Source organism: Drosophila biarmipes, chromosome 2R, assembly GCF_025231255.1.
Source record: "Drosophila biarmipes strain raj3 chromosome 2R, RU_DBia_V1.1, whole genome shotgun sequence".
Classification (NCBI taxonomy): Eukaryota; Metazoa; Arthropoda; class Insecta; order Diptera; family Drosophilidae; genus Drosophila; species Drosophila biarmipes.
The window spans coordinates 10,872,064-10,896,053 of NC_066615.1; the positions used below are offsets into that span (position 1 = coordinate 10,872,064).

General features: G+C 47.9%; 1 protein-coding gene across 1 annotated transcript; it reads left to right on the forward strand.

Annotated features, from left to right (window-relative positions):
• The first annotated feature begins 554 nt into the window (after positions 1 to 554).
• On the forward strand, positions 555 to 23,340 carry LOC108030333 (protein espinas). Its single transcript, XM_017103195.3, has 6 exons — positions 555 to 1,868; positions 13,331 to 13,940; positions 14,989 to 15,102; positions 15,770 to 15,898; positions 20,296 to 20,499; positions 20,928 to 23,340. The coding sequence occupies exons 1-6, from the start codon at positions 832 to 834 to the stop codon at positions 22,350 to 22,352; spliced, it is 3,519 nt and encodes a 1,172-aa protein (XP_016958684.1). The 5' UTR covers positions 555 to 831; the 3' UTR covers positions 22,353 to 23,340.
• Positions 23,341 to 23,990: the final 650 nt, after the last annotated feature.

Below are 23,990 nucleotides of genomic sequence, written 5' to 3' on the forward strand. Positions count from 1 at the left end.
TTGTCCACGTTCTATCTGCCCGTCTTCATTTCCATTGGCCAACCACCTGCCCCGGGCACTCGGATGGGTTTCATTGGGGGGCTGACTACCTGATTGCCACATTTTCACTTGGCCCGCAGTCTAATGACCACCTATGAGTGCGCCGCTAATGTGGCAACACACGCCCTCTGGCCTCCCTTGCTGGCCATGATTGAAATGGGTCAATCACTAAGCGGCCTGAAATGTGTCAAATGGCCCGAAGACAACTGCATCAACCAGTTGCAGCTACCACAAGTCAGAGTCCGCCACTTCAATAGCTGGCTAATAAACGCAACCAGATTTCTGGCTCGAACCAGAACCACTCAACTGAAAGCCACTCCACTCGGGTGAGTTGGCACCTGTCTTACCTGCACTTGTTTGGGCCAGCAGAGAGGGAGATCGCGAGAGAGCGAGAGCTCGTTCGGTGGTGAGTTGAGTCGGCTATCACCTGGAGGTGAGTTTGACCTGCACCAACCTGGCCGAGACACAACCGCCTTTCGGCCAACTTTCTACGCGATCTTCAGTCGTTCGAGCAGCCCCGAAGCGAGCGGTGCGAGAGCTGTTCTGCCGCGAAACGAGACTTGGATAGAAGCCATCTCAAACTCGAACCGAACCGAACCCAGCCTATAAGATACGATACGATCGATCGCGAGTGCACGTAATTGGAGCAAGCGGATTGCCCGTTAATTGCTGGCGACGGTAATTGCAGATCGCCGCATTCCGACTGCCCAAAGAGGTGTTCCCCGTCCTGTTAATGTGTCAATTGATTGATTGCCTCGCGACCCGTGATTGACGCGCGTTCCACTCGCCGCCATGCTCTCGAAGACGAAGAAGAAGTGCTGGTGGAAGATCCGCCTGCCGCAGGTGGTGGTCAAGCAGGACCAGTCGCGCAACTATCGGGACATTATCAACCTGAGCGAGTGCTCCTCGGTGCTGGCCAACACGGCCACCACGATCAGCGATAGCTCCACCACCGAGAGCAGTGGAAGTCCCACTGCCCGCCACCGGAGCTGCGATAGTCTGTCCAAGAGTTCCCAGGCGGAGGCGGGCAAGCTCTTCCCCCGGAACATGCCCAGTATCCGGCGGAGTCGTCGGCGGGCTGTTTCCGTGGAGCGGGAGCGCCTGGCCAGCAGGGAGAGGAACCTGGAGGACCAGGTTCAGCCGCCAAAAATGCCTCAGATCAACCCGGAACAGCAGTCCCGGCTATCGACAGTGACAAAGCTGACGCCCAGAAAGTCAGGTGGCAAGTCCACCTGCTCCAAGAATCGGGGTGTTCACACCCCCGCCAAGTGCGTGATCAAGTCAGCGGTGCGAGCCAAAACCAAGCCAAAGCCCAAGATCACCCTGGCACCCTATGAGATAGCCCTGGAGCTGCCCAATGAATCACCTGCTCCCACTCTGGCCATGGCGGTGGCCCAATCCTCCGGCTGCGAGCAGAAGAAGCTAGTCGGCAGCGAGGAGCATTTCCACTCCTCGGGGATCTCCTGCAACGGGGAGACCGACGACGATGTGGAGGTGGCTATGCTCACAGGCAGTCTCACCCCCTCGCAGCTGGCCAGGATGCAGGCTCAGGGGAATCAGAAGGATCCTCCGGCCGCCATGTCCCTGCCCTTTGGCGATCTGAGGAACCTGAACCTCTGTCGCAACCGCAACGCTGTCTGGCTGAACCCCAAGGACACGGAGCAGCTCATCGAGGTGGACAGGAGCAGGAGCCGGAGCCGGAGCAGGAACTGCTACTTCAACCAGGCCATTGCCGATGATATCCAGCTCAGCGATATTGAAGAACAATTGGCCAGGTTTGATGGCCAGTCAAAGAGGCCGCCGCCGCCAGCAGCGACAGCAGCCAAAATGTAAGTCTTCTCCATCTCCATCTGGCCTATCTCTAATGGCCATAACTCTCGGCGATAACTGGGGAGGATCGGAGACGGGAGCCGGAATGTGGCCAACTAATTTGAAATCCATTTGATGAGCTTTGCATTTTTCGGCTTTAAGTGACTATAAAACGCTGCGTTGGTGGGGGAAGCCGGTCGGCAGTTTATGGCCCGATTTAATGACTCCTTAATAGCTTTATACGTATGAGCCTTGTTCTGGCCCGAATCGAGCAACCACTGGGGGCTGGAGGATTTTGTTTCTAATCACTGAAATCATATTTTATGGCTCCGCCAATTAAATTGGCCATCCAGAAGTTATGGGTATAGAGATCACATTTAAATGGGTTACCAAACTGGCATTTTAATAGCTTTCCGTCTTACGCTGAGTTAAAAATGGTATTGGGTAACCTAATACCTTTTGGCTGCCGTTGAAAATGTGGGTCTGCAACTTTCTACCAATCTATATACTGTACAAATAATTGAAAAGAGATATGAAGGCCAGACAATTTGCCGACTACAATTGCAATTGTTCAAGAGATAAAATAAAGAACAATAGGTGTTTTTTAGGACCTTGGTCTTATAGTTTATTTTATTATAAAGCTTATAACAATATATAGATTTAAATTACCTATCAAATCTCTAGCTGTAAGTGGATCATATTAAGATGTCATGTTGATACAATGGCATGTTACGTTCATTCTTATTAATTATTGTTGCTTCAACTCCGTAAAAAATCCCAAGAAATATTTCAAACCCTCCTGCCTGGCTATTAATAGACCGCCGTTTATCATTTTCACCTGATCAACAGCATTTGTTGGCTACGGTATCAGTTTCAATTGTGCTGAAAGTAAAAATCTTGCAGGTCGCCGTCGAATAATGGTGGAAATAATCCGCCATAAGAGGCTCTGTCAGCTGGAGGCGACTCTTTGGACTCGCTAAGAAGGTGTTACTAATGCCCGACTATTTGCAAAACTGACACCGAAAAGTTATTTATCAACTCTGGGGCCAGCACGTGCTTTTCCCCTCCGTTCGAGGCCCTTCCTGTCGGGTTTTGTTAACTGGGCAAATGAATTGCATGCGGCTAAGTGGCAACAGCAGCGGTTAAATGAAGTTGGCAGAACTTCGGCTCCAGTGGGTCCATCCTCTCGAGGTTCTCCCCTGTCACTTTGGCTTTGCATCCAGCCCGAGGAGAGGCTGCACTCTCATAAATTCCTTGCGTCGACTCCATAAATTGAGTTCTTCCTTTGCCGCCTTGCTGGGTGCCCTTCATCGATAAGGTATGCCGTATCTCAGCGATCTTCCATCTTTTGTCCTGCCTCCAACCCCGATTTGCATGGGCTTCTGTTCATAAATCGCCGCAAACTGTTAATTAGATTTTGTTTTGGGCGCGGTCATTAAATGGGGCCGGGAAGAGTGTGTCATAAATTTCACTCCACAGAACTTGGTAATGTGAGATGCAGCGAATCCACATCCAGATCCACATCCACACGAGCCATTAGCAATCAGCGGGGGCCATTGAATTCCCAGTTTAAATAAGCCAAAACCAATATTGACTGGCGGCTACTTAAAGCGTAATTAAGCGCCTCGCCGGGCAGAACACTTTGCATAGGAATCTCAACAATAATGTAAATAAATAAGGTCTGCAGCCGCGGCGGCCCCTTTTGCCCCTTTCAGCCGGGCTAATTGAAGTTGGCAAAAAGCAAGGGGCTAGTCCGACTCTCGGGTGGTCCACTCCGGGGCTTATCGGTTTACGATTTGCTTTGATTTAAAAATGAGCTACGCATTTGATTTTAATTGCATTGGATGTGCGCAGTAGTTCGGGCATGGAGACGGAGCGAAAGGCTCTCGGCTCTGGGCCGTGATATATGGCATTTTAATTGAAATGGCAAAAGGGGGTGGAGAGGGGTCTCAGTGGTCTGGGCCTTAATCTGACTTTAACTGATTCGCGGACATATCAAGTAACGCCCCTTTAAGCCTGAGCGCTCCAGTGAAGTGTAGCTGATTTTTCTGCTCTCCCGGCTTTCTTCAACACACATATTTTCTAATTAATTTCTTTTTTCGCGGGGCGTTTGGCCAATTTCTTGGGCTGTCAGCGCTAAGAAACCAATCAAAACCTCCACTCGCTCTTCGTCGTGGCTTGTCAGAAAGTTCAACCCCTCCATGGCGTGTGTGACACAATCCCGAGATGAGATGTTGTATAAGCCCTCCTAATGGGCCCAGGTCTTTGGCCCAAAGTGGCTGAGAAGTCAGAACCCGCGTTTTATTGATTCAACACCTAATCGTGAATCCATAAAAAGCATTAACAAAACACAAGACTAACAAGTGAGTGGGGAAGAAGACAGAGGAGTTGATTGATTTCGCCTCGAGTGGGGGGAAATTCAATTTATAATCAAAAATTGTGGGGGAAAAGGAGGGGGAACTGTGTTTTACCAGGCAGAAAATGTGTTTATGAAATAAAATCGAAAGCCGCAAATAAAATTAGCCGAACGGGCCGCAGGGGAAAGAGGAGGGGCTCGCTAAATTGAAGGGCGTTCCTTTGGAAGCTCATTATATTTCCTGTTCTTCCCGGCGGATTATGATTACCTTCCCTCCTCCGACCACTTTTTGTATCCGAAGAACTTCATATATGGCAGGCAGGCAATTTAGTGGCCATAAGTCAGAGGCGCAGGCACAGAGGTCGCGCCGCTGGTTCGGAGCGTGTGTAAACCAAGTTAAGTGTTCTAGCCACGATCGGGATTCGGAACTCCTCAGTAACCGCCACCGCGATAACCAGTTTGCCTCTTTGTTGCGTTTAATTTTCGTAATTTACGTTTAATTGAAATCGGAGGAGTGCGCAGCCCGTGTAATTAATTTAATGGCCATCGCTTTGTTGGCCAAATACAGGTGGGAAGCGGTCAAAAGCGCGATTTTGTGCCGTCATGCCTTTTACAAATTGTTGCCAAATTGTGGCAACCGAGCGCTGGACCATTACCAGGTGGCACTGCAGATATCTCGCGACGCCCACGCAGCGAATTGATTTTCCCTGGGAACTCGAAAAATATAAGCTTTAGAAATTGCCATCAATCAGACGGTGTCGGCCAAACGAGAATCAAATGCAAATGGAGCCGGGCAGCAAAAGCAAAGTGGCACAGATGTCACTTGGGCGAAAAGCTTGTGAAAGTGTCTGGCCGCCGATCGCCCGCTGGAATTCAAGTTGATAATCGTGATTTTCTTGAAATATTTTAGCCACTCGAGTCGAGATTTCCGCAAATTAATTTCGCCCCCCAACTGGAAGGCACCTTGCGGAGAAAGCCGACTGGCAGATAGATGCATTTCGACGCTGCCGATCCCAGATAGCAATTTAGCTGAAAAAACACGTGTTGTTGGCCTGGTACATCCACCTACGGCAACTATTACACGGCGAAAAATAATTGCGCTGATGTTCCCACACCCAAATAATTATAATACCATATTTCAAGAAGGGAAAATCTGAAAATGTTCGCGAATTCTTCAGTAATTTTTTCCTTAAATCAAGATGGGATAATCGGAAGATATTCGGGAGTTCCTGAGGAAGTATCATTACAAAAAAATTCCATTATATATAGATAAAAGCTTGGGAAGGTGCTCGCGAATTCTTTAGGATTTTTTTTTAACAGTAACCAGATACACATACTTTGTAACCTGGAAATGTTGTTTCCCAGTACAGGGTTCTCGACTACATTTACTTTCTGTGCACCAAGATAGGACGTGAGTCGGGTCAGCTCGAACACAATCGTCAGCATCAATCCGGCGTCGTTTCAACGAATTCCCATATGTCGCGACGCCTACGCGACTGGAAGCGTTAATGAGCCGCCGCTGGGCTTTTGGCCAGGTTTAGTATTTGGCCAGGCCCTAGCATGGCACTGGCACTTGATAAATTGGAGCCAGCTTCTAACGGATCTGTTCTCCGTTCGCCATTCTGCGCTGCAGACGCTCTAACAAGATCCTGTTCGCGGTCTCGGCCATTCAGGCTTCATTAGCAGTAAAAGTTGGCGGCTGGGGGCCTTCGCATTGCCCAGTTTCCCTCTCGGCGGCAGAACGAGTCCAGAACGGAGACCGGACTGGAGCTGTGTGGTGGCTTCCTGGTTGCACCCAAATGCATTAGTCTAATGCGGAGCTGGCATCCGAGTCGGTCGCTCTTGGTCTTCCTTGTGGCTGTGTCAAGTCGCTTGGACACTCAGGCCAAACATTTGATGACTTAATTGCGCATTTTAGCAGATACACATGAATGCAGCTAGAAGATGCTGGAGACTTGACAAGGCACTGAGAGAAAACTTAGTGCGATAAAACCACAATTTTTGAAAATCCATTTACTATTCCAAATTATCTATCTCATTTATCAAAACTTCTCTGCTGTCAAATTCGCATATTTTAATTAACAACTAAGCTTGTAAGCCTCTAGATTTAATTTACGATGCTAACTTGTATCTCTCGTGTTCTACTTATGAAAGTAGGAAATACCTACTTTGCAGGACCTAAATATCCTGTTTAGGTGAACATTCTATCCAGTTGGCCAATCTGTCTTAATGGACTTCAGAAAACCCTTATTAAATCAATTTTCTACATGTTATTTGCTATATAGTCCCGCTTTGGGCAGTGTGACGTGTCTCCAGGCATAAGGAGGTTCCCCCGTGATGCGCCACACAACTTTATTTTGACAGGCGGCGATTAGAAGACGTTAGCCATGCCATCCCTCCAGTCCGCCTCCCTCTGCTCCGTGGTCTTTTGTTAATTGAAATGTTGTTGTTGCCCGCTGATGCAGATGCTGATTCTGATGTTTGTTTGCTCGGCCTCTGCTCCCGACCCTCTTCCCCAGCCTGGGCCCCAGCACAGCCCAGTATCCCGTCGCACTCCCTGTCGCCTGTCTGTCAGATGCTTGTTGCTTTTGTCAGTTGTCATGTTCTGAGCGGGGACCTACACGATTTTGGCATTGGCATGGCGATTGCCATTACAGTTACAGTTAGCCATGTTTGTCCGTTTGTCCGTAAGTCCCCTGTCCGTATGGCCGCCTGTCCGTGTGTCCGTAAGTCCCCTTGTTTCATGTAGGAAGTCTCGGCGGCTGATCAAACGCATGCAAACGATAATCCGTTTACGCCCCAATGGAGTTTCAATTGGAAATTGAAAATTCGTAGTGCGTGAGAAAAGAGCTCACCCCGCTTAGAGTCCGTTGTCTATATGCATGTATGTATATGCCATCATTAATTAATTGGGAGCAAACATCCTTTCGGGCTTTTTGCTGATCGGCCAAGCAGAGAGTCGAACCAGAGCGGTCATAGCTGGCTGCACTTGCTCCGCCGCTGCGGTCACGGCCAGGTGAACCGGGGGACTCCTCAGGTGGGCAAAGTGCAGTGCGACCGCAGGAACAATGCATCGCTGCATTATTTTCGGTAATTGCTTTTGGCCATCGCGGGGCTGTCGCTGCCGAAACTAGATTCCCACGTTCCAACAGGTGAAGAGCACAGTACCCTGCCCACCTGTTGGCCATCCATCCATCCGTCCAACCATCCATTCATCCATCTTTTGGAACTCTGCTCGCGTTTCACGCTCGGTTGGACTTACTCGGCTGTCATACGAAAACAGACAATAAATTCTACTCCGGTTTTGTTTTGGGCTTCATTTTTCTGTTTGTTTGACTGCGTTCTTTGTTCTCGCCTCTGCGAACTCCTCCGATTTCACTGGGGCTTCTACGAAAACAGTCTTGGGGCCGCGTCAATTATTTCGTAGGATTTTAACGCACTTTAATTTAATCAACTTATTGTGCGCACCTCTGTCCGCTCTTCGCCCTGTGTTCTTCTCGGATTCCCGAATATAATCTCTGCTTTGATGTGCCTTAATTTGATGGGAGAGACACAGCGACACAGAAAGATTGTTGCCGAGAAAGCAATTACATTTATCACCGGCTTCAATCATCATCATCATCATTAAGAGGAGCACATCAAATTAGAGGAGATATTTAATTTATGTCTAAGACCTGTGGGAGCCGCGTATCATTGGCGGGTAATCTTTTGGGCCAGGAATGCACAGCTAACTAAATGGTTCAATTGTATGCTGGGAACGGGCTCAGAACAACGGAACCGACGTCTTTCATATACGTACCATCCATCGGAAAATCGGAACGTCTCGGAACCATATGTTTCTGCCCGAAAGCAATTAACAACAAATGAAAACCCGGCAACAGAAAACCATTTTGTCAGCGAAATCAATAAGGCAGAGAGATCAAAACTCACAAAAACCTGGCCATCAACTTGGGGGCCTAATGAAGCCAGCAAACAAGTTGGCCATAAGTATTGAAGTTCGCTGAAAATACCTCGCAGCAGAGGCCTGAAAAGCAGAGGAAACAAGTAGCGAGCGAATACACGAGGTGAATTACAGAAGAAGAACAGCATTTTGCATAAATTAGAGCGAGCCATGCAACATGGAAATCGCTGAAACGTGTCCGAACTTGTTGACAGCGTGGCAAGGGGCGGTGGGCGGCCGGCGGCGGGCGGCGGGCCCAAGGGGGAGTGGCAGCGGCTGGCTGCATAAAATTAAGCAAAGGCTGTTAATGACGGAACGCGAATCAGCTCGAACTCGACTCAAACCCGACTTGAGTGGAGTTGGGCTTCGGTTCTGTTTCGCCTCACATGCCACATGCAACCAGCAACCAGCAACCAGCGACTGGCAACTGGCAACATGCAACATGCAATGCGGCAACAGCATCAGCAACTCGCTCCAAAATCGCGAGCTGCGAGTGTGGGCTGGCCAAGTGCATTTGGCCGCAGCTTCATCTTCTTTTGGCCCCTCAGATTAATTATGCATTTTAGCCGCTGCTGAAAATGCAGATGCAGATGCTGGAGCTGTTGACTACGATGCTCTCGTTTGGCTTGAGTATCTATGTGCATCCGGGAGTGGCATCCCCGGAACGGGGTCTTCGGGGGCTTAAGATCCCCCGAAAATGTAGTATTTCCAGTGTATGAGTAGTATAGCATAAGGTGTCCCAAAAGCAGGGTGAATTGTTTGAAATAAGGTTGGAAAAAGCATTGTCAAGGGTGTAGGGATTACTTGAAAGGAAGTGAAATTAATTTGGAACAGCAAAAAAAGATATTTCATTTTATAGACAGGGAGTACAGTAGTATCTATAGATACAAAACATTGATAAGTTGTAATAATAATAGGTCACACACTAAACTCAAATTTGTAAGCCTGTAAGGTATAGTAATTTTCATACCAAAATGTCGACGGAAAAATACTCAGAGATAAACTTTTGCTTAGATATTTGCAATTCAGTTGAAGATAGTACTGGCTCAGAGCGTGTTCCTTATAATAAGGTCATAAGAAATGTATAATATTTGAATTGGTTTAATAGCACCAGCTTGTTAGCACTTATATTTTAAGTTATGCATTTAATTGCCCAGCTAATGTGAGGCACTTTGAGTGTGAGAAGCGCGTTCAAGACGCCTTCTTAAGATCCCCCCGAAAATAGTGTGCACTCACGCCCCTGTGCGACGCTGGCCTATTGCTTATGGCTTATCACCAGCCTTGGCTCCGAGTAGCGAATAACGTGTACCGCCTAACGGTAACGCTGCACTAAATCACCACGCGGTACTTAAATAGGCGGTGCCTCACACACATCCAGATGGCTGTGCACTCGCCTCCGCGGCGAGGAACTTGTGCAACGGGCCCGACTGGCTCCCCAACCCAGACCCAGACCCAATCCCAATCCCAGAGCCACTGGTATGGTATCCCCGGCCCAGGTCCCGATACCAGGTGGAGCAGGCGATCCGCGGACAGGCACACAAAATGTGCTCATGTTCGGACAAAAACCCATAAAGAAAGCGAAGAAGCCGAGGGAAAAGCGCGGCGAAATGCATAAAAACGCTGAGCGACAGCAACACGTGCAACATATGACGCGATTGCATGTATGGCTTTCTTTCTGTATTTTTGTTTACTACCCGGTTTTCGGATCTGATGGGCTGGGACCGAAGCTATTCGTGTGACGTAAAGGCAGTCAAACGCGGCTGCTTAACCCGAAAGCCAGCTGCATAGAGGGCAACCGTTTGGGAGTCGTTTCGGGCCAGGCAATGGAGCACGCAACGCAACAAGGTCACGAGTTGGGGGGCCAACGAACGAGATTTCATAATGGGCCCTACCTAGTGGTGGTACCCCGCCCTCTTCTTAGCCGAACTGCCACGCCCCCCGGCCAGATATAAATGGGATTCTCGATCAAAGATCTGCTGGTGCAGATCGTGTGCTGGCCATGGAAAATCAAGCATTACTAGGCCTAATGCCAGGCTTAACCCGGCCGAGACGGCGTTTATCTTTCGGCCAATTGTGAAAGTAATTTAATGCGGATTGGCTGCCTCGGCTCTTTTCAATTATTAAGAATTGCATGTTACGTATTAATTTCGCTTCCTAGAGCCTCGATTGCAGTTCGTTCTGTGTCGTAGTGCATTTAGCATTTCCCAGAATCGGGGGCCCCGATGGCAGAACTCGTTTTGTTGTGAGGGGAGAGGCCTAAATGATTTTGAACCAGTTACGTGTTCCTGCTGCGGATTTTTCTGGGGAAACTGCGTGTCTAAAACTTAATGAAATCGTGGAAACACCGCGGCAATGCCGTGGAACGAATAGAAATGCTATCGATACTGTGGTGTTGCACATAATTGAGATATTATTGCAGCGGGGATTTGGCGATGGAGCAACCCGAGACGTGCTGAAATTGCTTAAAAGTCCGTTAATAAGCTGCGCATAGGATTGGATTGTTTCGCATCGGATTGGATTGGATCAGTTCGCAGATGTGGAAATCGATTTGAAAGGAGCTACAAGCCGGGACATGGCTTTCGAAATAGCTAATGGCTGTGGGGAACGCTTAAAAAATGGCCTACTAATTAGGATATTAGTTAAAAAGTATGATAGGAAGTATCTTTGGGCTTGAATATCTTGTAGTAATGGGCCATAAAACCTCAAACCATAAAGGTCTCGCTTTTTTTAAAAAGTAAAAATGCAACCGAATATGATTTATTAAACTTTTGTATACATTCTACTGTTATTCCTGAGCCAAATCAATATATCTTCTCCGCCGGGCTGACACACTTGCAGAAATATTCATTGCATATTTCGGACACACACAGAGAGCCGGTGCCCCCATAATCACAGATAATTCCCAAAAGTGTCTTCGAAACCCCCAATCGGTGTTGGCCAAGCGAGCAGACCGGCTGGCTAGTTGTGGCACAGCAGAGCCATATTTCTCAGGCCATTCCCATCCGATTTGAGTGTCAAACAATTTACTTTTAATTATCCTCAGACGTGCGCAATTGCGACAGGCCATCAAGGAAATGACAGACATCAAACCAAATAAACTCAAAATCTTCTTAACCCAAATTTATGTATATGTCCAGGCCGCGATCCGTAGTTGGCCATGCCACATTTTTGCGTATTTTGCGCCTGGCGGAGTGGCGTTTCAGTGCAGAAATCGCATGCAGCCGCATAGGAACAGCAGTCAACAGGTTTCGCTGGTCGAAAAAAGAGAAAACCGAAAAGGCCGAAACCGTCTAGGCCGTCGCGCAAAGTGGTAGCCAAGCCAGAGGTGGCCATATTCGGCAGCTGGAACCGGGAATGGGATTTGTTTTCTTACTTTTGTGTTGATTTGATTCGAATTGAATTGATCTGATCTGACGTGGTTTCTTGGCCCGGCGCTTGGCCGCTGTCTTCCGCTATCAAAGTCAATCGCCAGGCCAGCGCCGTTGCCCAGATGATGACAGATGACAGATTACGCCCTGACTCGGGGCAGTTTGTTTTGGCGCGGACAATCTTGGCCGAAACTGTTTAGAAAGTACCCTGCGATCGATCAACTTTTGGCACCGCACCGAACCTACCCGCTGACAAATGAAATTTGCATTGGAAACCCACAAAAAGAGTGGCCATAAACTTTCTCCGCACACATGGCGGGGCATTCCAGTGGCACTGACTGATCTGCGGAGCCGGAGCGGAGGTGTTAATGGCTCCTGGTCATCCAATGGTACTAATGCACCCAAAGTACCTACACACCACACCGCACCATAGTGGCATTCACTTTCTGTGGGCTTTGCTTCATTAGCAGAAGGCTAAACTGCGATTGTGATGAGACGTCTTTAATTTGCATAAGCCAACCAGCAGGCCGTCTAGATACATCGACTTTCGGTGGAATGGCAAATCGCTGGGGTTTCTTCTCACGTTGATTAGTACATAAAAATGTTGGAAGGCCTAATGGCTTTGTCGGGCTGTTATTCATGCTCTGGATGTTGTGCAATTTGATATGAGATATAATACCCACGAATGTGAGGCGTTTGCTGAATGAAACAGTTTAATATTTCACACACATTCGCGGCGGCGCTCGACTTTGAGCCATACAAATGACTTTAATTGCCACATAAACAAGTAGGAAAAAACACTGAAATTAAGGCTGAGTCATGACCAGGAGACTGGCATTTCGCGGCTGTCTCTGCTTGGCTGCATAATCGCGCAGCGTGCCACAAATCGAGTGAAAGTACCGCAGAAAGCAGCGCAGAAGAAGATTCCACCGTGGGCAGCGGTCAAGCGAGTGCCGGCAAAGCCTTACGACTGCAATTTCAGATTGGGATTGGGATTGGGACTGGGATTCGGGCTTGGGTTCGGAGTTTCATCAGATTTGATTGGACAACTGCACGCATGCAGCTGCGTCGTAATTGCACTCAAAAGTCATTTGGAATGCCTGCGGGCACTCAAAACAAATACGTTTCCCGCTAGTCCAGCAGTCTAATTGCAAATGAGTCGGGCAGATGGAATCGGCAGTGATTAAGGCGCATATTAGACAGAATGGCATTCCACAGTTCTCACATGTAAAATATGCATATATGTCGTAGCTCAAGAGTGCCCCCAAGTATGTCTAAAGGGGTTTTAATATGACCAAGAATGAATATTTAAGCTCAGAAATATCAATGGATTGTTAATGCATAAAATATCAATGCTATAGATATTTTGTCTTTCGCAAAATAACATTTTAGGGAATTTCTTATCAATCGAAATGGTAAAACATTAGCGATCAAATATCACGTTGTTCTGCTAAACTAAGGCGGCCAATGCTTCATGGAATATTAATTTTCTTTCGAAGTTTCGCTTTCTTTTAATTAGAGGTTTTTCTGAAATTAGAAACCATGACCAATGCTTGCTTCGTAATCTGGACAACACTTAATGATTTAACTTTGGTTTTGTACCCTCTTGTTTTGACAAAGATTGACCATTTCAACTCAGAAATAATAAGCTTAGGGGTTTAGTAGAGTTAATATTTTAAATATTAATAGTAAGCAGATGGCCTCGGTATCTTATAATTATAGGTTATAATTTTTGAAAACTAGAAAGCATATCTAATGGTTACTTCATTATTTGGACACCGCCTAATCATTTCCCTCTTGTTTCCTATCTACTTGCAGCACCCAGTACAGCGAAATCAACAGAAAATTCAAGCCCACGCCCGCTCCGCGCTCCACCGGCAACATGCAGCAGACCCCGCAGCAGCATCCGCATCAGCAACTGCAGCAGCAGCAGCACCATCCGCCCAGCAGCAGCTACTACACGCAGACGGAGAGCGAGCTGCTGCAGATTGAGGCGGGCGGAACGGGCCTGACCTTTGCCACCCAGTCGCAGCGTCCCGAGTCGGCGGTCGGCGCCCTGCAGCCCACGTCGCTGGGCAGTCAGGTGGCATCCACATCCAACCTGGACGTGCCCTCGGCCGCCTCCAGCGGCAGTGCCGGCAGCGGGGGCAGTGGGGGCAGTACCGGCGGAGCCACGGGGTCCGCGGGTCACTTTGTGTCGCCTCTGCAGCGCCGCCACTGCCAGCCGCCCAGCCACCTGCCCCTCAACTCGGTGGCCTCGCCCCTCCGCACCGCCAGCTACAAGTCGGCGGCGGCGGTCGCGGGTCACGGCTTCCACCACAGCCACCACCAGCAGCTGGACTTCCAGCGGAACTCGCAGTCGGACGACGACAGCGGCTGTGCCCTCGAGGAGTACACGTGGGTGCCGCCGGGTCTGCGGCCCGATCAGGTAAGATCTGCCCCCAAGCCCGGGGAGCTGCACACTCGAACAAAAAGAGTGCTCCGAGCTTTAAGGGATCAGGCAAAACATTGATCAGTTGCCAATAGAAAACTGACTCCAATACAAAAGTTGATAGATGGAAAAATAATAGGGAAACAATACTTAAAAAGATATTAAAACTTTCTTCTGAAAAATACTTTTGCGGAAGAAACAGGCTTAACAAGAAGTACCCATTACTTAGCCAAAGGGAGTGCGAAAGAGGTGGAGATATGCATGCAGAAAATGGGGTGTTTCCGAGGGTGCACACTTTATTTGGTCCGATTTAAACATGGAGATGGGTATTGATCACTTTCTTCGCGTTCCCTATTCATTTTGTGTAGTTCAAAGCAATTCTTTTTCCGAGTGTGGCATCTTATGGGTAGACCTGCCCAGCACCATCAGCATCGCCATCATCCCCGACATGTGTTCCGATTTGTCGCAGCTAATTAAGTGAAATCTCAAGCGATGCGATGTGGGGCGAGGTGGTTGCCTTTTCGAGCCGCAGGCCACCCGCTGCCAGTTTTTGCTTTCGATTTCGATCGATTTTCCACGCTCTCCCAATCGGACGCCCAAAAACCAATCCAGTTCAATGCCTGGTCGTTGGCCACTTGTGCGCTTAAGGAAATCGGTCGGAAAACGACTTTAATTACACGCTGTAGAAATTATCGCTCCCGAATCGCCATCGGTATCTGGTGGAAAGCGAAAGCTTTTTGTAATTAAATTGCCGATACATTTGGCGGCAATTAGAGTTTGAAATGCCTGCCGATATTTTTTTCGGGGCGGAGGCTTACATAAGAGCTCCTGGGAAAAGAGGAAAAGCCTTTCGAGACTGGCCAGCAAATATTTCATTTCCCCGAACTCAAATTCCCATGAGCATGGCGACACTTTTTACTGCACGACTTTAGTGGGCGTGAAATTGTTTTACTGACTTTCGATTACTTCGTTATGATTTGTCAAACTCGATTTAAGGAGTAACAAAGCTAATTCAAACTTCCGATTTCCATTTTCCACTTCGCAGGTCCGCTTGTACTTCAGTCAACTGCCGGACGACAAAGTGCCCTACGTCAACAGTCCCGGCGAAAAGTATCGTGTCAAGCAACTGCTGCACCAGCTGCCGCCGCAAGATAACGAAGTGAGTATTGGGCAGAAGGAAGGCCAAGAGAACAATGCTGGTAAAAAAGGAAGCTTAGACAATGGGAAGTGCAGTCCAGGCACCGGCCACTTTTAAAATTGTTGGAAAAAAATATTGAAAACTGCTGGGAAAGAAAAAACCTTTTACACTTTTTAATCTTTAAAAGAAATTTCATATATCTTTCATATATTGTCAAGTAAATAAATTTGTTAGTACTTCTTACAAGTTTTACAATTTAAATAACTTAATATGTCAAGACAATGCCCAAAATACTTACCGAAGATTGTGAGATATATCTGAGATAATTTTTAAATTCGATTTTTAATGATCACTGATTGATTACAAAATAGACTTCGCTTTAGTCTATTGCTTAAAAATGCTTTCACTTAAAATCCGACGTCTAAGCATTACCATACCTCTTTTAAAAATACCTAGTAAAAATACTTCACAAAAAGTGTTGTTGGAAAACACATTGAAAGCAACTCGTTGTGACAAAATTATAATTACCCCGGTGCGGGCATTGAAAACAGAGTATAAAGGCAGCCCTTCAGAAGGGCCGGCGAGATTAAAAAACTTGGCGCCGCCTTTTGAGTTGCCTTAATTAAAATTCGGGATCCGCCAGTGCAGAAGCTAACTTTCCTCCTCCACGTCTACGTGTCTGTTGCAGGTGCGCTACTGCCACTCGCTGAGCGACGAGGAACGCAAGGAGCTGCGCATCTTCTCGGCCCAAAGGAAGCGGGAGGCCCTCGGCCGAGGAGCGGTCCGCCTGCTGTCCGACGAGCGACCCTGCAAGGGGGTAAGTTTGAAAACAACTTTTTACTTTCGCCCCTTTCTCCCATTTAATTGTTGCAGAAATTTGCATTTTATTATGCACAGAAAGTATAAAGATGAAGAGTCGTTTCGATTTCATTTGTGCCTGGCCGGGCGAAGTTTTGCGCCAGAGATTCCTTCTTGGCGCGGGCAAAACAGGGGAAAAAATTGACAATGGCCCCGGAAAACAATGAGCTCGAAGGGTGTGGGGCGGACCGACCGGTGTTGGCAACTTTCGAACGTCTCGAAGTAAAAGATGACAAAAAGATTTCATTAAGTACACTTGCAGCCGGCGGAGGGGAGAGGGGGAAAGGAAAAACGTTGTTGCAAAAACAATTGCACTGACTTGGCTCTGACAACATAAAGGCTAAGAGAGTCGCAGCTTTTCCGCAGAAAGTGAATGGAGTTGCCGGCCAAAGACGCAATGAAATGGCATTAAAGCACAATGGCAGTGGCATGAAATAGTGGCAGTGGTGGCCCAGGCACCCACAGCACTGCATCCTTTGAGAGTCTGGCCTGGGTCTGGGAAATTTGCATTGTTATTGGCTGACAGTCGGAGAACCCTCCCCCTGCAGCCGGCGACTTGGAGCCGGCATGCCGATGTGCACTTGGTCATCTCGCCACTTTTCCGGGTGATAGTTGGCAGCTCGATTTTATTGTGCTCACATTCGCCACTCGTAAAACTTATTAAAAAGTTTATGCCGCATGCTGCGTGTCTGGGGCCTGGCCGGATCCTATCTGGGCTCTTCTGGTTTCTGGTTGGGTCTGGTTGGTCTGGTCTCCGGCCTCGAATCCGTCTGCTACGTGTGCCGGCGAGTGGAAATACGGCGGATAGGGACTGGCCCGGAGCCGTGTGCGTGTGTCTGATTTTATTTGCGTTGTCCAAATTGGTAGCCGACTTGGGTTTATTATGACTGGCGCCCAACTTGAGGTTGCAGTTCATTAGAGTCCCGAATAATCAGTGCGAACTTGGCAAAGAAATGCCCAGAACTTTTCCGAGCTCTTACTTATACGTATATTTAGAAATGTGCAAAAGAGTAGTTTGGCAAAGGTTATTTTCCTTTAAAATAGTATAGAATTTTCACGGGATTTAAGTTATGAGAGAAGATATTATTCCTCACAAGATAACTTATTTGGAATTAAAATCCTAGGAGGGGCTGGTACAGCGTCTTAAAAGAAAGCGAAATCAAAGAAAAAAACGTGTAGGCGATTTCCCCAAACTTTCCACTTCGTTGCCATGTAAAATCTGATAAACTTTAAAAAGGATTTCAGAATCGGAAGCCATCCCCTGTACCCCGTCCGAGGCCAGGACGAAAGTGCTTAAAATTCACAGACCATAACTGACTTGCTAAACGGACGTTAAAATGCGAACAAAGGCCTCAACCCAGGGCCATCCAATCGAATGGCGTGGAAGGCATGGGGAAATTATGAGGGAAAATTTATGAAAACGTTCAATGATCCTGAATCCTCAAGCTCGATGGGGAGGAAGCTCCGGCAGTCAGTCAGGCGTAAATGAGTAGCAAACGTGTGTCACATCCAACTGGCAATGATTTGGCCAAAAAATAATGGAATCGAGCAGGGGACGCACTTCTTGACAGATTTTCCGCACGAACAGCAACGAGCGGAAGCTGAAGTTTTGACAAGGATGTGACACTAAAGGTCGTCCTGGCAACAATGAAATAATTACGAGAAAAGCATCCTCAGACTTGGCACTTAGTTGCAAAAAATAAATATATATCCTGGCACAGAGACAGAAACTCGAACCTTTTCTAAAGATATTAATTACATCGGAAAGAGACTATTATTATAACTAAAAAATGTTGTAAATGTTTTGCACTCAGAGAATATAATGTTTGCTTGTTAAATTAAATGTTGAAAATTTTTTAGAATCACTGCTATTTTTTGCTCAGTGCTCAAAGGTAGCAAGAGCGAAACAAAAAGAAAGACCAGCCAAAGGAAGGTGAAGCGCAGTGGCTGTTAAGCGAAAAGTTTATGTACTGAAAAGGGCATGATAACGAGCGTCATTAATAATTCGAGTTGCTTTTCGGGGGAGGTTCGGGCTGAGATGGGATTGGGGCACCGGATGCCGTCTTGCCCGTCTGCCGGCGGAGTTTGTCGCTCCGAGTGGGATTAGTCCGGACACGAAATGGGTTAGCAAGGACACTTCCCGCCCCGCGGTTCACCGGGGTTGACTCGGTTCAGCTATACACAGCGATGGGTTTATAGGTGCTGCGACGGCACCGCCGGCAACAATTTGTCAATAGCATAATTGTCTGGCGCAGAGTGCCTGCAAACAAGCGGCAGCCAACTGGGATTAATTGGATTGATAAGATAAATGAGCAGCGATTGCTGTTATTTACATGACATTTAGCCGGGCTGGCAGTCCAATGAAAAATGTCATTTTAAGTGCGCAGATTTTCCGGACAAACTAATCAATGGCGGGGCGGGCTTAGGACCGAAATTGGTCGGACTTGGGGATCAATCCCCCTCGAATCCGAGACGAAAACTTTAGCACTTTGTCCCCGCCACAGAAACTACTTAAAGCGCTTTCTGCGGGAAAAGTTGCTTGCCGAGTTTCTGGGGCTAGCCGGGCCAAAGTGCAAGGACAAGTCTATTCCGACCTCAATGCGTCATTAGCCAGGGAAAAGGGAGACTGGCAGGGGAACTGCCTAATTAAAGTGCGCAGTGTGCAGCTCCTAGGTTTTTATGATTTTCGTGGCCCGAGGCGATAAATTTTTGAAGTTGCCAAACAATTAACGACGCATAGAGAGAAGCTACTTACGCCCCGGGAAATTATCAACCCTGTACAGTCGGCGCCCAAAGCTTTCGCCTGTCAATGCTTAATGGCTTGCAAAAGTAAATGCTGATTGCGGGGACTGGGCGGAGGACGTGGATGTGCGTCCAGGACGGAGCACATCCCACGGAGCGGGAGCATCGCCCGCGCCGAAGTTTAATAGCCTGGAAAGTTAAGGAGCTCCTGGATACCAAGTACTGAATACGGAGTACTGGTTGCTGGCTGACTGGCAATGGCAATGGGGCCCTGAATCTTATGCGGTGGCTCTGTGGTGGCACCGAGTAATTTGCCTGCGCCAGAAACCGGCAGAAACCGCCGAAACCGAGAGCGGAGACGCAGTCGAGCAATCTCGCCAGCTGCCTGGAATGAGGGTGCAAATTGGCAGGGAGTTCGGTTTGGGGTTCCTAGCTTTTTAGGAACTGCATGTGTGGCTCCTTATACGGGCTTGTGCATATATCAGAGGGGGCGGGCTAATTGCTTTATGGCCGGAAATGCGGAAAGTGGCAGACAGGTGTGGGCGGCTATCAAAACAGAGTTGTTGCGGATATGTAAGGTGAAGGCCTTCTTTTACTGTGTATCTCTAAAGTTGCATCTATTTTAAGAAAACACTACCTTTCGCGGTTTCAAGCACGTGAGTTATTCAAAACATAAATATAATACCCAATATAACATTTTTTTTTGGTTAAAACATAATTTCCATACGCAAAAAAAAGCTAAAATATTTAATAACAAATATTTTTAGTGAGTATATTGATATAGTTATCTTCAATCTCATTTTCAGAAGACAAGACTTTTAGCCAACTGTCAGTGTTCATTCTTCGACTATTTAAGACTGTTCTTTAAAACGCCGCATTTCAAATGTTCTAAAAATGGAAGCTTTTCTAAGCTTATTTTTAATATGCTCTGAAACATTTCATTTAAAATAGCTGAAATATGGTTCTTCTCCGTCTAATAGTTTCCAATTTTCCCTTTGACTGCCTGACCCCTGAGTGAACTCAATTAGAGTCCTTATTTAGGGGCATAAAAACGTCACCATGCCCGGGACCTTTGGCTGGGAACCCTTTCGGGCCAAATAAGTTCATTATGCGAGCGCGTTTAAATTTAACGAGTCTCGGGCTGCGTGGCTTGCCGGCAGTCATTAAAAGCGGCACTTCCTGCTCGCATTTCTCAGATTCGGTTTCCAGAAATTTCCCAGCAGCCAGCTCCACTTAAAGCGCTTCCTTATCCACCGAGGAGCACTTTTGGGGTGGACCAAGCTCACCGAGCACACCGACCTGACACGGACACATGGCCGGCAGCTATTTTTGCATGATTTCCGCTTTTGAAAATCCGAGAGGAGGAAAAACCACAGAGCAGGACTTTTCCCAGCTGGAGGCCCCTTTTTCCGCGCGGGGTGGGGATTGTGGGGTGTTGAGCTTAAGCGTTTTATTACCGTTATTTAGCATTTATAGTCGCTTAAATATTTCTGCCCCGGCAGCAGCAGCAGCCAGACGCTGCAGATTTTTATCGCCCGAAGAACTTGAGCATATTTCTCCCATTTGTGCGATTTACCTTACTCATCCTCTGCGTTTCCCCTCCTTTTTTTTCAGTGCGAGGAGCCTTTGTCGGGCGGTGACATCGTGGTTTTCGCCCAGCGGTTGGGCGCCCAGTTGTGCTGGCACCCGGGCTGCTTTGTGTGCAGCGTCTGCAAGGAGCTGCTGGTGGACCTCATCTACTTCCAGCGGGACGGGAACCTCTACTGCGGTCGCCACCACGCCGAGACCCAGAAGCCGCGCTGCTCCGCCTGCGATGAGGTGAGTGTCCGTCAGTAATTCGGTGAAGCAATGTCGGTAGGGAAGAGCTGTGGCTTTTGCAGAAGGGTTTGGGTGAAATTCAAAGAGGTTTTAGGCATTGGTATTCTGTTTGAGCTAATAAATTGGAGAAAATCCTGTTTAAAGTTTAAGTTGATTCAGGAATTTGCATCGAGTAAGTTTTTTTTTACAAATGGGTTATAAAATGTACCTGACTTATATACATATATGTATGAATAGAATTTAAATAATGAAATACATTTATTTTTAAAGTTTACTTTTATATGAATTTAAGATGATTTTAAATTTTAGTCAATTGGCTGTTGGGATATTTAAGACATTTAGTATGTGTAGAATACTGACGCAACCTGACCACCACCCATACTTCCTGCCTAATCCAATATTTTCCCCTTTTTTTTCACCTCCACCAGATCATCTTCTCGGACGAGTGCACGGAGGCGGAGGGCCGGACGTGGCACATGAAGCACTTCGCCTGCCAGGAGTGCGAGCACCAGCTGGGCGGCCAGCGGTACATCATGCGCGAGGGCAAACCGTACTGTCTGGCCTGCTTCGACACGATGTTCGCCGAGTACTGCGACTACTGCGGGGAGGTGATCGGGGTGGACCAGGGCCAGATGAGCCACGACGGGCAGCACTGGCATGCGACGGACCAGTGCTTCAGCTGCTGCACCTGTCGCTGCTCCCTTCTGGGGAGACCCTTCCTGCCCAGGAGGGGCACCATTTACTGCTCGATCGCCTGCAGCAAGGGCGAGCCGCCCACGCCGTCGGACACCAGTTCGGGTCCCCAACTAAGACCTACCCACCGGGCCTCGACCTCTAGCCAAATAGCTAGATCGCCACGAAGAATAGGTGATCGGGAGCGGGAGAGGGATCCAGGACGAAAGGGCCACCACGGTCACCCGAAGGCCACGGGCAGCGCCGGCGATCTCCTCGAGCGGCAGGAGCGGCAGCGCATGGAGGCTGCCGGCGTGGCAGATCTACTGCTCGGAGGGGGAGTTCCCGGCATGCCGCGCCCCGCCCATCCGCCGCCCATCGACCTCACCGAACTGGGCATCAGCCTGGACAACATCTGCGCCGGCGACAAGTCCATCTTCGGGGACGCCCAGACCCTGACTAACTCCATGCCGGACATGCTGCTCTCGAAGGCGGACGACTCGCACAGCTACCAGAGCATCGACAAGATCAACCTGAACTCCCCGAGCAACTCCGATCTGACGCAGAGCACCCAGGAACTGGCCCACGAACTGGAGCTGGATAACGAGCCAGTGAGGGAGCTGCCTCACGATGGCTACGAGCAGCTCTTCGCCAACAATCGCAACCATGAACATCCGGGCGATCAGGATGTGGATGACGAGCAGTTGGACAACAGACCGCTGAAGGAGGTTCGCTTCCACAGCGTCCAGGATACCATGTCACGCTCCAAGAGCTACACGGACAACTCGAATGCCCGGCGGCGGAGGAGGCGTCGCAACCAGTCGCGCAGCTCCTCGGAGATGCAGATCAACCAGACGAATCTCCGCCTGCACAATGCCCAGACGCAGGTGGGTGGGGGTACGGGGCCCCTCAACCTGCTGAACAACCTGGACAACTGCGACGTGGCCAGCATCTGCTCCACCTGCTCCTCCAGCTCCTCGAGCGACATGGACGACTATGTGTACCGCCTGCCGGCGCGGAAGCATTATGGTGGAGTGCGGGTGGCCTATGTGCCCAATGATGCGCTGGCCTACGAGCGCAAGAAGAAGATGGCCCAGGACTCTTCCCTCGCTCCAGGCGGAGGCAGTGCATCCGTTACCCCGGCGATCATGCACGAGAGCAAGAACTGCACGATTTCCTGACCACCCCCCATGCTGCCGCCACCGCCCTTCAACCTGAGCAGCTACTACATCCTGGACACGATCCTGGAGGAGCAGAGTCTCATGCTGCCGGAGAAGAAGCCGGGCTGCCTGCGGAGGGTCTGGAACTTCTTTGGGCTGGGGAAGGCCCGCCACTCCAGCTCCCAGCACACCAGCAATGGCAGGCTGTACAGCGTCTAAGCTTCGAGGGAGTTCTAAAAGGAGAGTGGTTTTTAACACGGTTGTCGGGAGGGGTTTCATTCCATTCAAAGGATCATTTAAAAAGGCAACCGTGACTGTAAATAACATATCGACATGTATAATACACCGGATAAGAAGGCACATATGAGATCAGAGATGAGAGAAATCGTTGTACAAAGCTATGGAACTATATCATATTTGCATATTCATATACACATGCCCCGACGCGGGCATTACCATAAATAATAAGCTATTCTAGTGTTAGATGTAGGCAGAACAAAAACAAACGAAAAGTAGAGACCACAAGCAACGCAATCAACGAACAATAAACTCCAACGAAATCCAATCGATGGCCAACAAAAGAATCTCCAAAAGAGTGAAAGTATTATCTGTTTCAGATATTAGCCAAATGTGCAATAATTCAAAATGGCAAACGCAGAACGCTAAAAACACAGGCACTTCCACAACGCAACGAAACTAGCGATAGAAAACCATTAGCATTTACAACATTTGCAGTTTCTTTTCCTCGGATACTTTGTTAAACAAATCAGATTGAAGATTCTTTTGTTCGCAGGCCAAACGTTTTATGTAATTTGCGTGCTTTCTCCGCGGCGTGAAAGGGAAATTGTTATATAAAGGGAGTGTGTCCAGAATACTGGGAGTGAGGAAAGTTTTGCAACCAACCAGTGAGAGTTTAACGAAAACATATTTCTAAGCTATGCTATATCAACCAGTGTGTATGGAAACATAATCAAAAGTAAAATATATGTCTGTGTATTTTATTCTTAAACACGCGGCCTTTTTACTTACTTATTTTCGGATTGGGGCCCAAACAAAATCCGCTCGGCGTTCCTCAGTAGCTCTGAGCATCATGGGAGTGCAAAGATTAAAACGGCCTGCTATTTTGCTGATACTTGATAACCTTTTTATTGCGTTATTTGGAATAGATCTTTAAATCATTTAGTGGTGCCTAGAGCGATTGATTGGCTTTTGGAAGACGTTTTTCTCATGTTTGATGCATCCATATTTCAGAAAGATGAGAAGGGAAAGGGTAATGCACAATGTCTCGGCACGTAATGACATTGATTGTGACAAGGTTCAACAAATAACTGGTACATCTATTTATATTCTTAAATGTTATAAGAGAGATATCACTCGCAACCGGTTTGAGGTTATTAAAATGAACTAATACATTTAAAACATATCGGTCGCTCTCTTCGGAAAATCAAATCTCGAATATAACAAGCTTATTGTAAAGTGGAGTGTACTTCGCAATGTTTAATTTGTTTATCTTTTTCTTATCTTATAAGTGAAGCGTTCATTCTACTCACAGAACAAAAAGCACGAGTTCGATTATAACTTTATCAACAAAGTTTGCTTCGTAGCTAAGTAGACCCCACATCGTAATCGTGTTTGATAGAAATAATTGCCCTAGGTAAC